The sequence below is a fragment of the Mytilus trossulus genome, chromosome 3, assembly GCF_036588685.1.
Source record: "Mytilus trossulus isolate FHL-02 chromosome 3, PNRI_Mtr1.1.1.hap1, whole genome shotgun sequence".
NCBI classification, from domain to species: Eukaryota; Metazoa; Mollusca; class Bivalvia; order Mytilida; family Mytilidae; genus Mytilus; species Mytilus trossulus.
Genome location: NC_086375.1, coordinates 8,852,599 through 8,868,554, shown reverse-complemented (window position 1 = coordinate 8,868,554; position 15,956 = coordinate 8,852,599). Strand labels below are relative to the sequence as shown.

At 31.3% G+C, this 15,956-nt stretch overlaps 1 protein-coding gene across 3 annotated transcripts in view; it reads left to right on the top strand.

The window, feature by feature from the left end:
• Positions 1 to 15,956, top strand: part of LOC134710096 (dynein regulatory complex subunit 7-like) — a 29,274-nt gene that overhangs the window by 11,642 nt on the left and 1,676 nt on the right. For all 3 annotated transcript variants that reach the window (XM_063570288.1, XM_063570287.1, XM_063570286.1), the window contains 7 exons: positions 1,077 to 1,309; positions 1,770 to 1,985; positions 3,116 to 3,226; positions 4,230 to 4,340; positions 9,180 to 9,374; positions 12,364 to 12,503; positions 15,782 to 15,880. In XM_063570288.1, coding sequence (XP_063426358.1) covers positions 1,077 to 1,309; positions 1,770 to 1,985; positions 3,116 to 3,226; positions 4,230 to 4,340; positions 9,180 to 9,374; positions 12,364 to 12,503; positions 15,782 to 15,863 — 1,088 coding nt within the window. In that variant the 3' untranslated portion in view covers positions 15,864 to 15,880. The remainder of the gene's footprint in view (positions 1 to 1,076; positions 1,310 to 1,769; positions 1,986 to 3,115; positions 3,227 to 4,229; positions 4,341 to 9,179; positions 9,375 to 12,363; positions 12,504 to 15,781; positions 15,881 to 15,956) is intronic.

Genomic DNA, 15,956 nt, shown 5'->3' with positions numbered 1-15,956 from the left:
TTTCCAATTTGTAAGAATGCTCATACTGTGTCAGTGTGTGTAAAATTTGTTCAAAATAGTTACAAAATAAAATTAGACGAAAAATGCATCTTTTTCAGATGCAAATTTGTTTCAGTTTGACCTCACAATATATTTTCACATAAGCAAAATTATTAATAACTTGCCTGTAACTGTATTGTATGCTCTCAAAGAAAGTGTGCTGTTAGTGGTTTCTTGCATATCTCATTGTGTTATTTATATTATCTCCCCTGGATATAATTTTAATGCTTTTCATTTGATGCTGAGGGGTCCTTTTGTCAATCATTAATTTTTTTTAATTATATTCCCTTTTATCTATGATTAAATACAGTGGTCTGGCAAAATCACATTTTAAGTGAAAAGGAATAAAATGATTTCCCCATAAAAATTAACACATTACATTTGATTCTGTGAAGTGGTAGAGTTATTTCCCTTATCACAATTATTTTGTTTCTTTAACTTGTTAGATTGATGGTTGTTGTTTTCAGCAATGAAATGTTAAGTCAGAAGGCTTCTTACTTACATAGCAAACTAAATTTATTCTATTCTTTTTTGTATTTTGTTAAATAGAAGTAAATTAATTATATCTATGTGTTATACTGTTCTCATGCAAGTTATGTACGTACTTGACTTACAAAAATTTTTTGGTTTATACTGGGGATTGATTTTTTTTTTGTGGATATCAATTTTCTCGGATTGCTGAAAATGCACATATTCCTAGATATTTGATTTCATGATTTTGCCAATGTCTGTATGCAAGCCTATTGAAAATATGTTATTCGTTGAACATTTTCGTGGTTTACCTGTACCCATGAAACCCACAAAAATTGGTATCCAACGAATAATAATTAATCTACAATAGTATATTCTGTTGTCTCCTATATACAGATAATATTTTGTAATGATTATACTTTAAGTGCTGAATTGGGGTTAAACACATACAAGCATTCAATCATATCAACTCAAAATCAGTATAAATATAGATCTAAAATGAATAAAAAAGAATGTAGATATTTTATTGTAAACTTTTTAAATGTTATAAATGTTTTCATTTACAGAACATCAATACAAATCAAGTGCTCCTGGCCCAGAGAACGAGAGGACAATGATATTCTATAATGAAGCACGAGTGGATGGTTTAATCAAGCGTGTAGAAACACCTGCAGAAATGATGGAGGAATATTCTGATAGAGATGACTTCTTGTACTATAAACATATTGACTTTGGAAAACGACCAAAAAAGTTTGGACCTCAAGATGGTTCATCTTCAAAAAATGAAAGACCTATTGTTGTAAGTAAAACTTTTATACAGGAAATAAATATACATGGAAGATAAAAAAATCAAGTTCATTTTCATTTTGCCAAAATTAGTTTCGTACAGTAGACTTTGGTTTTGTAATTTTGTTTATAGAAATAACAGAAAAAATATTTTGTCAGAAATATCTCTCCACCAATATCCTGAATATAACTGACCACCACAGTTAAGTCCTGAAATTGTGTTTAACTTTAAATCAATCAATCAATCTTTTTATTCATATAGGATGTAGTTGTATTCATTAAGTAGATCATCATACATCTTATATTATAATCTAATAATCTCTCATCAATATTTGAACACAATTTCTCCTCTTTTTAAATGTTTTACTACCACCAATTGCTTGTTGAAAAAAATTGTTCTATGATAATCTTTGCAGAAAAGACTCAATCTTCTGCTTAAAGAAACAAAGGAAATTATTTTTTCTTTGTTTTAGAAAATGGTAAAGAAGTTCAATCGTAATGTCTCTAAACCAGCTTGTGATGATGTTGCAGAATTAATATACCTTGTATCAGAAGACAAAATGCAAATAACCTACCATACAGAGGATCCTAGGATTGCTGCCTCAACACGAGAGTTTGTTAAACCAGCAAACTGGGCAGAGAAAGGGGCTACCTTACAGTTCTCACCTGACATGCAACAAGCTTTCCAGGTAACAATATTAATTAATGATTAATCTTTGCATATTTTCTTCACATTTATACAACAAACATCTGAAATTTGATGCTCAAGTTCTTGAACATGGTACTTGCTAGTACTCAAGTACTAATTCTGTCTTTTAAATTCTTCAATTTGAACTATTATGGATGTAATGATTAGATACAAAAATTGTTTGAGGTATTTCCTTTCATTTCCATTTTGAAGGGAAGACTAGTGGATTTTGATGTTTGCATAACCAAACCTTAAAACATGTGGTACAAGAAAATTAAATTCAATTGTTTGAAAAACAACTTTTTCTAAAGTCTAAGGTCAGTAATTTTGAATTAGTTGATTTATGAAGGAATTTTTGCATTTTGTCATCAAATAAAAAATGTCTAAAAGGTGAATTGCAAATTATGTCAATGAAATGCTATCTGTAGTTTAATCTGATCAGTTGTTTTCTCAAGTTAAAAAAACCCACAATTGTTGAAATGCAAAACTGCAAGATCAATTTTCATAGATTTGGGAAATATTTTTCGTGGAGGTTTGAATTTGATTTTTTGCTAAGGTTTTTATTCAAATTTTTAGAAAACTTGTGCTTCATTATTCATTCAAATTAATGGTTTAACCCATACCCATGAAAGCCATGAAAATTGGTGTCCAAAGAATAATAGTGCATCCACAGCATGTACTAGCTTTACTTCAATAGGCAAAACTATTATAAGTACTTGAAGGTTAGCTGTGGTGGAATATAGAGACCTGAAACTAAAGTGAATGATAAGTGAGAATGTCTGTTAGCGCTATATGTGTTGATAGTCAAAGTCTTAAATATACATCCATCTTGTTAGATCAGTTAATACAAGTTAAGCATACCACAGTCTTAACTAGTTAATTAAGCTGTCAGCTATGATGGAAATGTCTGTACTCTTAACTAAAATACGTCCATGCTTACATTGTGACTTTCTCAAATATTTGTTTACATGACCTAAATTTAAAGCTTGTTGTTCTTTTGAAGTGACTCATCAAGAATACAATCAAAATATTTTGATTTTGTGTTTTTTTAAATGAACCAGGAATGGCGACTGCTGAATATTTGCAATAATAAACGATTCATGGTCTACTATGCATCTTTTGTTTATTTAGGTTGATGCTTCAAGTCGACAAAACAAACAAGTAGAATTATATCAGATGCTTCTGAACTTGTTAAAATCAGAAGATTTGTGTAGAACTAGAGTTAGAGATTCAGAAGACGAGGTTAGTTTTAATAATTTATTATAAAGCTTGTTTTTAAGAAAATTTTGCAAGTTGGTATATTCAAGAATCTGTGCCCTACACTGGTTACATCATTAAGAGAATACTTTTGTAATTTATTACAAATAAGATGCATTCAACTGTCTTACAGCTAATTTCCTACTGCATGTAAAGAAAAACTTTGGTTGGCTTGCTTGCTTTGCTTGTATTTTTGTTTATACAAGCTTTGTAAATAAGATTGACATCTTTAAACAATATTTATAGGCATAGTTTTACCTGTATATAATATTTGAATTTAATTGGGTGTTATCCTAATGATTATACAATATAAAAACTAAGCAAGTAAGCTAACTCAAGTGTTGCTCTACATGCTTTAGAAAAATTAGCTGTAAATAAACTGATTTTGTTTCTTAAATTTTTGGAAGGAAAAGAAAAAGTTAGAACTTATCAAACATTCGATAAGATAAAAAAAAAAAGAGTGTTTTATGTCCCAGCTGCAATGGATGGTTTAACTTTTCTGTATATACCACAATTAGTTTATATTCAGAATGCCACAACCAAATGCAATGAAACTTGTACAAAATGTTTATTACTACAAAACACACATCAAGTTTGAATTTAGGTGGAGACACTTTTCCTATTCTTGAGTTATGTGCTATCATAATGTCAACTGCAAGTGGGGAATCCTATGTTTCCCATGTCCACATTCTCTCTCTATTTTTTTTTTAATGAGAAATACCACAATATCAAGAGACAAAAAGATCAATATATAATTATCCACAAAACATTACACAGAAAACTTAGATAAGCAACACAAACCCAAACAAAATATGTATTTTCATTTTGTAATCTTTTTAACATAAGTTGAATTAGTAATGGGATTTTGAGAACTTTTCTCATTGTGTTTTGACCAAAAGATTTAATTGGTGAACCCACAGAAGTAATCACCTGAAAAATTGATCTTATGTTTGACTGATTATAATTTTTTCCATATATTTGCTTGTAGGTAAAAGACATTCTAAACGAGAGAACAAAAGAGGAAACGACATTAGAATTAGATATATCAGTCTATGATACAGAGAGGAATGAAAAAGCTAAGAAACATCGTAGAGAGTTGGTAAGTCCATTACATTTATCAGAGTCCAAAACTTTCTCTCTTAGAAGGAAACCACCCAACCCCAAGGCCACTCTTCCTTATTGAGCACTGCATGACTCTAAATTGATAAGTGTGTGTGATGTTTTTATTATTATTGCCAAAGTAGCAAAATGATAGGTTTGCAAAATTAGATAGAAGTAAAAGGTGCTTGATTTGATATGTCGCATTGAAATTTAGATAATCCATGATCTGATATGTTGTCACTTTATATAAACTGATGAAAAATAGCTGAGTTAACTTTGTTTTAACATGTTTAAGTTAGATGTACATCTTTTTTTTAAATTATGATTTTTTTTGTTCTGTTGGATAAATGCTGTCTATTTTCTTCAAATTTTTGCTTACAACCCATTTAATTTTCTCTCACTACTCATTCCATAATCTTTTTGCAAATATTAAACTTTTTGAATAATTATCACACATTAAAAATTCTTATCACATGAAATGAACTTTTTTAACTACCAGTACTGGCAGTAGACTTTTATCTTTCAAAAACAACTTTAAAACATTCAAGGCTACTTGTTTGAAAGTCTGTAACATATATATCTATAAACCTATCTAAACAAACAATATTTTAACGAATCGAATCGTTGGTCTAATTGTCCTTGATTTTGTTGTACTTGGGGTATAACATGGCTGCCAGTCAAGGTATATATAATTATTCTGCTTGTTCTGACTGAAATAATTGATAGCCTCTGGATTAGGCCAAATAAAATAGTATACAATTGAGAATGGAAATGGGGAATGTATTAAAGAGATAACAACCGGACCATAGAAAAAACAACAGCAGAATGTCACCAATGTTTTGTTCCATTTACATTTATACAAAAAAGTTAGTGTAAGTAGGTAGGGATTTTATGCCACATTAATGGGCACAATGTTTTTTGGTCTGTGCATCTGTTCTTCCATCCATTCAACTGTCCATCTGTCTCGCTTCGGGTCAAAGTTTTTGGTCAAGGTAGTTTTTAATGAAGTTGAAGTCCAATCAACTTGAAACCTTGTACACATGTTCCCTATGATATGATCTTTCTAATGTTAATGCCAAATTAGAGTTTGGACCCCTATTTCACAGTCAACTGAACTCACAAAATGATAGGGCAAGTAGGGCATCCATGTACTTAGAACACATTCTTGTTTATTTTATGTTGGTGTTTTTACATTGAGTCTATGGCCATATGGGAGGAACATTTTGACTTTAACAGTGCTTAATTAAAAATGAAAAAAAACCTTAGGGTAGGTTATTATTAAGACAAATAAGTAGGGTAACAGGAACCACACATATATTTGTATTTGGCCTTATATATAATTATTTTGCTTGTTCTGACTAAATTAATTGATAGCCTCTGGACTAACCATAAAACTTGATGCTTTAATTATTTTGTTGAAGATGGTTTGTGTGGTTATACCTAAAGATACTTAAGTTTTTTGATGATCATAACAACCTGATTGAATTCCATACTTGTTTTCTATAAAGGTTGATTATAAAAAATTGTAAGCCAAAGAAGAATAGACTTCTCATTTTCCCTTGAGAATCAATTTCTAAAAAGTAATGTTATTATTGTAACATTTTTTACGTAGGCAGGTGAAATATTTACTACACCAATGATTTGAGTGTATATTGGTTCCTGATTTTAAATTAATATCCGAATGAGAGGAATATAATGGCTTTGTACGAAAAAATTGTCATGCATTTGTGACATATATATTTTAATGGTTTTTAGGTTTATAGAAGCTAAGATCAGGTGTTAGCTTTTGAGATGCAATGGTTTTTAGCTGAATTGCTATGAGAAATTATTCTGTAATATAATATTCATAATCCCCTTGTTACAGTGTTAGAGATATATAATAAGAGTATTTCTAAAATAATAGGTCCAAATAGTGATTTTGGTATTTAAGAATCAATATTATGATAGAATATGCACGATCAAATTTTTTTCTGACTTTGGAAATTTACTTTTGCCTTGCTTCTAAATACCATTTACTTGCATGAGAATTAGTAATAAGAGGGCCATTTGATATTCTTTGTGAGGGGGCTAGAGATTTATTTTCACTTTTATAAAGGAATTCTTTTCTGTATTTTGTGTTGCAGAATATATTTTTTTCTTCTGTCTTTTGCAAGATTTTTTACACAATTTTGCAGCTATTACTAGGCCAGGGGCATTTTTCACTAGAAATCTTACTACTAAAATAGATTGTTAGTTTAACTTTAATGTCAGTGAGTGTTTTTACTCACAATTTTTTGGTGAAAAGAGTCCCAAGGTATTTATAAAATCTTGTTGTTTTTTTTTTTTATCAGGATTTTATCTCTCTCTTCAACTTCAATATCTTCCATCTCTTTTAATCATTATATTTTATATTTTTACAATATTATCCTAAAAAAACAATTCAATTTAATTATGTCATATAAGTAGACTACCTTTAGTTTACGAAGACAATAATTTCTACTCAGACAAATGGACATTAAGTTTTGACAATTACCGTAATCGTGTTAAGGAGGAAACTTGGATGACAGACCATTAAGCTTCATTAGATGTTCTTGGTTAATTTGTTTTCACTGGTGTTATCAATTTTACCATTAACTACACACAGTATTGAATCCCGCTAATTTTCTACAATCGATAGCTTTTTGCATGTCAGCAGATTTAATTTCCGTTTGAGCAACTGCGGAACAAACAGATAAATGTTTGCAGCGTATTATTATCATTTACATGACATGCATTTTAAACGCTCTTTTTTATGTCATTAGTTTTACCTTTGAATTATTGGACTATTTACTGTGTACTTAATTTGTTTAGTTTCTGTTTCTTTGACATTTAACATCTTTTATTTATGTAAAGAAAAACAAGGCAATCAATGCACTTAGATAAGTAGATATTTTTCAATTGATATAATTTTGATGAATTCAGACCATGCCCTTAAATTAATTTGTATAACTTTATGAAATTGAACATGACATGTCTTTAATAAGCTCTGAGGGTCTGGATAAAGAGTTGTTCTTCATTTTATTTCTGAATTGTAAATTTTGTAGGCTTATTTTTTCTTTGTAAAATTTTAGACTTTTTATGCCCAATTTATGGGCATTATTTTCTGGTCTGTGCCTCGGTTTAGTCTGTCCATCTGTTAGTTTGTTAGATCGTTTGTCTGTTTGTCCCTCTTCAGGTTAAAGTTTTTGGTCAAGGTAGTTTTTGATGGAGTTGAAGTCCAATCCACTTGAAACTTAGTACACATGTTCCTTATGATCTTTCTAATTTAAATGCCAAATAAGAGTTCAAATTTGTGGTTCACTCTACTTACAAATTAAGTATTCCACTACAAATAATATAAATGCATTATTTTTATGCCCAACCTACGATAGTAGAGGGGCATTATGGTTTCTTGTCTGTGCGTCAGTTTGTCTGTTCGTTCGTCTGTTCGTTCGTCCGTTCGTCTGTTCGTATGTCCATCTGTCCCGCTTCAGGTTAAAGTTTTTGGTCAAGGTAGTTTTTGATGAAGTTGAAGTCCAATCAACTTGAAACTTAGTACACATGTTCCTTATGATATGATCTTTCTAATTTTAAAGCCAAATTAAACTTTTGACCCCAATTTCACGGTCCACTGAACATAGAAAATGAAAGTGAATGTGTCAGGTTAAAGTTTTTGGTCAAGGTAGTTTTTGATGAAGTTGAAGTCAAATCAACTTGAAACTTAGTACACATGTTCCCTATGATATTATCTTTCTAATTTGAATGCCAAATTATATTTTTAATCCAATTTCACGTTCCATTGAACATGGAAAATGATAGTGTGAGTGGGGCATCTGTGTACTTTGGACACATTCTTGTTTATAGTTGTTTTGCCAATCTTTTAAAACATTTTTTGGTCCATTATACTCTATTGTTTGTTGTTGTTGTTTTTGTTTTGATAATATTTATCAATATTTGTTTTTTGCTCATTTTTCTCAAAAATAGTTTTTGCTCATTTTTGTCAAAAATAGTTTTTGCTCATTTTTCTCAAAAATAGTTTTTGCTCATTACTCTTCTTCATAATTGTTTTTGCTCAGTATTTTCTATTCTGTTAAACAGCCCTGTCCAGAGCCTCATAAACATTACTCCAATACAACATTAAGATATTTTTTGTGTGAGCCTCGTACCAAAAGACATTTTAATATCTTTAATGCATCATTAGGAAACAACAGCGGTGAAATGTCATGTTTTAAGGTTACATGAAAATATCTAGTAAATTGTATTGATCGTTGATGATTATAATTAATGGACTTTCTAAGATGTGACATGATAATATAATTAATGAATGTCAGCGACGGGTTTGACTAAATACCATGCAAATTTGTTTTAAGGGCAACAGATAATATTGTGTCTAATCTTTATGCTTGTGTAAAATGATTGATGTTGACTTTAAGCTATAATAAAGGTGATAGCTAAATTCAATTTAGTTTTCCCCCTAATACTATATTCTGTAGATACTGTAATCTCAAAGCTTTTTGTTCATTGTGTCATTTGTGTATACCCCACATGGTGATAATATATTCATATCTATTGTAAGCTTTAAGCCTTGTAATGCAAAAATAAAACATGTATCTGAATGACTAAAGTTATTTAACTTTAGGGATGCCAAATAAAAAAAAAATCATGACCTATTTTTTTGTAAAATGTCAAAGTAAACTCACATTATTTTATTTGGCCTTGTCATACATTGTGGGAGGAATCAAGGGAATTAATTCATTTTGTTATTGAAAGTTTATTCATTATTAATAATTATTGCTGTAGGAATTTCATTTTGTTTTCATTGTTAATTTTATTGTTGTAGGAACGACAACAACTGGAAGAGAAGATGAGAAAACAAGACATGGAAATAGATTATTTAGCGCCATTTATTGCCAGAATCGTTCAAGGCGATAAAATAACGAGAGAGGAAGCGTACACATTGAAGACCGAGGCATTGAAAGATTTGAAAGATAGACTGATTAACAAAGCTAATTTGATTCAAGCTAGATATGAAAAGGTCAGAACTTAGTCAATTAGCTTGGAGATTTCAAATCAATAAGTTGATTATCTGATAACAGTAAAAACACGGGTTCAAATTATAACAGATACAGTCGGTAGATTTGTGATTCATGAGTTGTCAGACGATAAAACTGTGTTCAGTCTTAAAATAACTTTGTCACAATGGTATGTTGTCAGTCTTGTCTGGTGGTCTTTTCTATCGACAGGGATATCCATCTTTTGTACGGAAATGTCGGGCTAAAAATAATAGATGTTGATACCCTAATTAAATATAAGTAAGTCAGTCTCAAGGCTGTATTAAGCTAACACATATATGAGTTTTGATTGAAATAGATGTTTTTATATTTAAACTTTCTGTGATTTCCATATTTGGCTGTAGGAGCCTATTTTTGATTGGTCAGAATTCCTTAAGTTGTTTCATAGTGTAATGTAACAATATATAAGTTTCAAATTTTGATTAATAACTGCTTCAGTTTACCTGTGGTGATTTTTGGGAAAAAGTACCAGCTGATATATTTTTTCAGGGGGTCTCATTGGGGGCTCTGATCCCAAATCCCGCTTACTGTTTTGTCAGATTCCTGCTTACACTATATACATAAGCAATTATCATTTTTTTGTCATTTCCCAGATCCCGTTGGACCTCATTTCCCGTTTTCACGACACAATAATTTGACTTTCAAGTGTTACGCTTTTAAAAAATCAGCAATCCCACGTCATGCTTAGACCCCAATGAGACCCACTTTTCATGTGAAGGTATTTGCTGGGTTAATGTCAAATTTCTTTTAGTGTAAAAAACACCAGTTGGAAGATATTGATTTTACAGACTCACTTTTGTTCACGTTTCTGGACTTTTGGCCATGAATTCTTTGATAATTTATTCTGTATAAAATAATCTGAAAATTTGTAAGCTGTTAAAACTTTGGGAAAAGAAAATTAATCAAAATGCAATATTAGACTTTAGCTTTAAGGTAGAAATCCTAAAATATTCTAAATGCTTTTTTACTCATAATTACATATCTAGATCAGATGATATAGCCAAAAGCTGTGAATATAAATTTGATATAAAATTTCTTAAAATACATTTGTTGAAAGTACAGGAAAAAATAATGTTGGGCAATCTTATTTTAGGCATTGAAAAATGAAATCTTTTTTGTGTGTGTCATTCTTTCTATTCTCTTGAGTGTTTACCTTTTATTAAGATGTAACCAGTTACAGTAACCTTATACTATTCACCTACCTTTCTCAGAAACCACTGATTTCATTTTGATGTTATGAAAAGCTAAAAAATATTGGATGGTATTAAATTGCTCAGGTGAAACTTGAGTATATTAAAGTGAAGATGTCTGCAAGCTAAATCAAATGCTGTACAATATTAATTTCAATATACCTTTTAATAGATATTTTGTTGTAATAGCAGAAGTTGGAATTTGAAATTAAAACTGAAACGTATGTTGCAAACAAATTAGTTAACATTGTAGAAGAGATGCTTTCTACGAAAATTTCATAACATAAACTGCGGCTCAAAGTAACATATTAAATATCTATTTTCTTTGAAACTTGATTAAAGACAAGAAAGTATTTTGAATCAAAGAATATCTTATAACATCATGCAAAAATCATTGTTATCACAAGTAGTTTAAGTCAAAATTAGTCTTCTTGTCTCCCTATGAGCCTCCTTTAATTAGGATCGCCACCATGAGTTATGGCGTATAAAGTGGGACATTTGGAGCCTGTATTGGTACAGATTAATGTGAGCATTTGCCTACCCAATTCCCCAGTCAGGCGGTCACGGGTCTTATTACCAGAAAGTTAACCTTCCCCAAACATAATACAAAGCAATAAAATAAAAAATACTAACTCACTTGATTCACTCAGTCCTCAAAGTATAAAAAAGTGCAAAACTATATATACATAAAATGGAACAAGGTCACCCTGAATGCCCCACAAATGCCGTGGCAAAATACGCTAAGGTAATAAAGAGGAATCGGTGTGGACAAAATACATATCAAAACCGCCCCTGCCAAATGCCCTGCTGTAGCATGTTTTTTAGGGGGAAAAGGTTGATTAGATGAAATGCCTTGGTGTTGGTGTTTTTTTCATCCCTACTCCTGTAATTGATTTGTGTGTTCAAAAAATATTGACCTACATTCAAGGAAATTTCTGTTACATAAGTATAACAAAAACTGAACATCTCTCCCTAGATAAGATGTACAATGTCCAGACCATAGCTTCAGGAAAATCAGGTTAAATTATAACAAAACATTTCCATTCTCAATTTTATTGAAATAAACTTACATCTTTTCGTACTTAGGTCAGATTGCCTATAGGACCTATATCAAGTGTTTAAATCACTTTGGACCATAGTTTATATAAATGTCATCTGAAGTTAAAAAAAAATACTACTTCCAATCCCATTTACTAATTTAGAATAAACTGAAGGATAAATTATGTATGATGTATAATTCATGTCAAGGACTTGACACTGTTATCGTGTAGATTAAAAAAATAATATTTTTTTTAATTTATTTATACAACAATGTTAGTAGGTCAGTATTGCAATGATACTGAATAGTATTCTGATATCTGATACATATATCTGTATGTAGCTTTTCTTGAAATTGCAATAAATAATCTTGAATTTTGGTTGGTTATTTAAAAACTGGAATAATAAGTGTTTGTTATAATTTTTTACCACCTTGGTTGCAGGGTTTGCTCACTGTTTAAAGACACATTGGTGGTTTGGCTGCTATCTGCTCTTTGGTCTGGCTGTTGTCTCTTTGACATATTCCTTATTTCCATTCTCAGTTTTATGAAGTTAATGTCAAATTATCTTTGGTGGTCCATATTACCAACATTTACAAGCAGATTAAAAATACATTTAGATTTGAAATGATAGGTTATGAAAACAAGGAATAGCTTTACCTAATGAAATGAAACCAGTATGCTAATTTGGTAATAACTAATCAATATGTTTATATACTTAACAGGAAACTCAAATGTTAACAGAGAAGCAGGCGTGGTACCACCAGAACCAGTTATCTTGTAATAAAGAAGATGAGGAAAAATATATGACATTCTGTCAGGAAACACTGTTTAAAATCCACATGTTAGAACTCAGATTAGCAAGGTTAGTTTGTATTTTATAAATACTGTGGATTCACAATTATTCGTTGGATACCAATTTTCGTGAATTTTGTGGGTATAGGTAAGCCACGAAGTTTAATGTTCAACGAATGACGAATTTCCTAAGTTTTTGAATACAGACTCCTGCAAAACCAAGAAATTAAATATCCACGAATATGCAAGTTTTCCTTAATCCACGAAAATTGGTACCCACGAAAAATTAATGAATCCACATTAGACTAAATATTTAAAGTGAGTTTAGTTTTGTTCTTAGAATTTGTTACATCTATATCTTTCGTTTCCTCTACAATGAAATTATATTTCTAACTCGTTAACCTTGAATTCAGGACATCTCTTTTGCGGTTTCAAATAAATGTGGGACCTTTTTGTTCTAAATGGAGGCAGTGGATTACAAGGATCTGAAAATGCTCCATTCTGTTTTTGTTTTAAACACCTTTCATGAACCTCAGGTTTTGTCATGATGCTTAACACCTTCAAAAATTTGGAGGCAGAATTTCATTGGTTTATATAAAATTTACCATAACAGAAAGTAGGAAGGAGTGTTGGCAGATCGTTGTAAGCGAAGCATAGACACATGCAGGATCGGTATTTAATCGTATTGAAAGTGCACATGACCTTTAGCGTGATGATTTTATATTCCTGTCTAGGCCCATTAAATTATTTACAGGTGACCTTTTCTAATAAGCGTAAATAGTTATATTGTGATGCTTTACATGCTAAAAGTCATTTAATAATAATTTATCGGCAAAATCTGTCAATGAATAATATTTTGGAAATAAAACAGAGAAAATTTAGTTAATATTGATTAAAACCAGGGGAATTGTTCTTTCTCTTGTCTGTTATAATGATTTTATAGATGCTTAGTTGATGATTGAAACTGTTAAATTGTTAAAAGTGCTAACCCTTTTTACACTTAATTCCTGATTCAATGTCATTATAAAATTTATGTTTGAGACATGCTTTCCTGAGACTAATTAAAGACTGATTTAAAAAGCATGACTGAAAAGAAATATTACTAAGTATCAGTTATTGGCTTGAAAACTTAGAAATAAAAATATTTAGCTTAAATAATATGATCCACACAAGAAAAAACAGGAATAACAGAGTCCTTCTTGACATATTTGGCCCAAATAGTACAATGTATGATCCACACAATAATAGTAATAGTCATGATAGAGAAAAACTTTTTGATATGTCTAGGGATAACTATATTATTTTTAATCCTTTATACAGTTGATCTGCCTTGGCATAGATTACCTTTGTTGTATTTGGCAAAACTTTTAGGAATTCTAGTCCTCAATGCTCTTCAACTTTGTACTTTATTTGGCCTTTTTAACTTTTTTGGATTTGAGCATCACTGATGAGTCTTTTGTAGACGAAATGCACGTCTGGGGCATATATACAAAATTTAGTCCTGGTATCTATGATGAGTTTATTTGGATCAGAATTGACCTAATGCAAGTACTGTTACAGGACGGGGGTGTCCCATAAGTAAAAGTTATTTATATACGGTTAACACAGATTACTATATTCTTGGTTAATTCTAATATTGACCTGTCAACTCTGGTGCCGAGTTACAAACTAAGTTCTACTGGTAGCGTAGCTGGCAAAACGGTTAATACAATGGTAGCGTAGCAGGCAAAACGGTAAAGGCACTGATCTAAATATGGTAGCACAGAAACTCATTATCATTGACTTACTAATTACATGTACAACAGACAACAAGATTAATTAAGCTTCACAATTTATTATATACAAACAATCAATACTATTACAAGTATAAATCACATGAAAACCCAACAGAACACTTAATAAAATATACCGAGACCCCCCTTTTTGGTACGTTAATCGTTTGTCAACATCGTAGTAAACGTAGTAAAACATCTAGGTCAATTATGGTTTGGTCCATTTATTCAACGGGGATGCATACAATAGCAAGGTACATGCATTGCATCGACTGCGGCACTTTTGGTTTGCCTTGGTAAGTTTCTTGGTATTAGGAGTGACTGCCCTGGTAGCGGGTCGCAGTCCCTGAAGACTGTTGTGCACTTGTTTTTATATCTCTGTCCCACCAACGTCTCGTGCCCCTATGGAGATGGTGGGCAAATTACGTTATGCTGATTGGATGCTGATCTCAGGTCATTAGGTCACTGACGTCAATAAACATAGTGATGCAAATGGCGGCGATCGGAATGTTGACATTCAGTCGAGTCGGGAAATGGACAAACAGGACTTATCTAAGGAAGTACACCACTAATTCATGGTCCCATTGCTTTCTATGTTAAATTCCTCCGTTTCAAGCAGGCACACCTCTTTTATTTTAAGTTCAAATAAAGTGGCAATCATTGCATTTCAAAGCAACACTTTATGGTGTCTTGTACTGAAAAAATTAACATACCTTGCATGGCATATAAGAAAGAACTGGTTCCCGGAACTTCAGATGTACCAAAACAGGTACTTCAGATCTGACAAACAGACCAAATGTACCCTCTTTTTAAAATTTGGTGCAGTTTTTTTAATATTCAAAACTAAAGGACCAAAAGTGTTCTACAATGATCACCAGTCCTTCAGCTTTCATTTGATACCAAAAATACCTAAATATTCTACATATTTTGAAAGTTACACTCATGCGTAGGAACTATTTTGTGTTAAATATGTACTACTTTCTGGTATGTGCTTTCTGGCCGGGCCTGAATTAGTGGTGTTACACCCTAAGCTTATTCTTAGCATTATGGGCCCCGGTTACAATAGTGCCTTACGCTAATAAAATAACTAGGTAATAAAGCGGGAACATGTGAAATAAGGATAAACAGAAGGTGGGAACCGTCGCTAAGTCAGGGGACCCCCCATGGTCAAACAGTGAAGACGAACTCTATGTTATTGTTCCCAGAGACCTTACTAACAATATTTACATACAATAACAATATATAAGTATACACAATGTTGATCAAATGTCTTTGTTTACGCGTTGGCTAACAGTAAACGACGAACACGAAAATAGAATAGTGTTTACTTAGTAGCCTGAAACAGTCGTATGTACAAACCTACAGCTTATATACCCTAAACTGTAACAGTACTGTGTAAGACTTTGATTTTAGAACAATCAACTATAAAAAAAATCTAAGATAAGTCTTGTTTTGTAGGGTTCTTATAACAATCCAATTAAATTTTAAATTGTTGCAAACTTTCCCAGAGTTTTTTTCAACCCAAAATAGGTTAACAAGATGTGAATCAGTTGATTAATTATGTTTTGTTTTTCAGACATAAAGAGACTGCACCACATAAGTACATGGCTTTAGACAGGAGGTTGAGAGATGACCAAAGACTGGCAGAATATTTTTAAATAATTTCATCTCATAGGTAAGCTAATAACATAAGATTTATGTCTTAGATAAATGAAGATGTGGTATGAGTGCCAATGAGACAACTCTCCTTC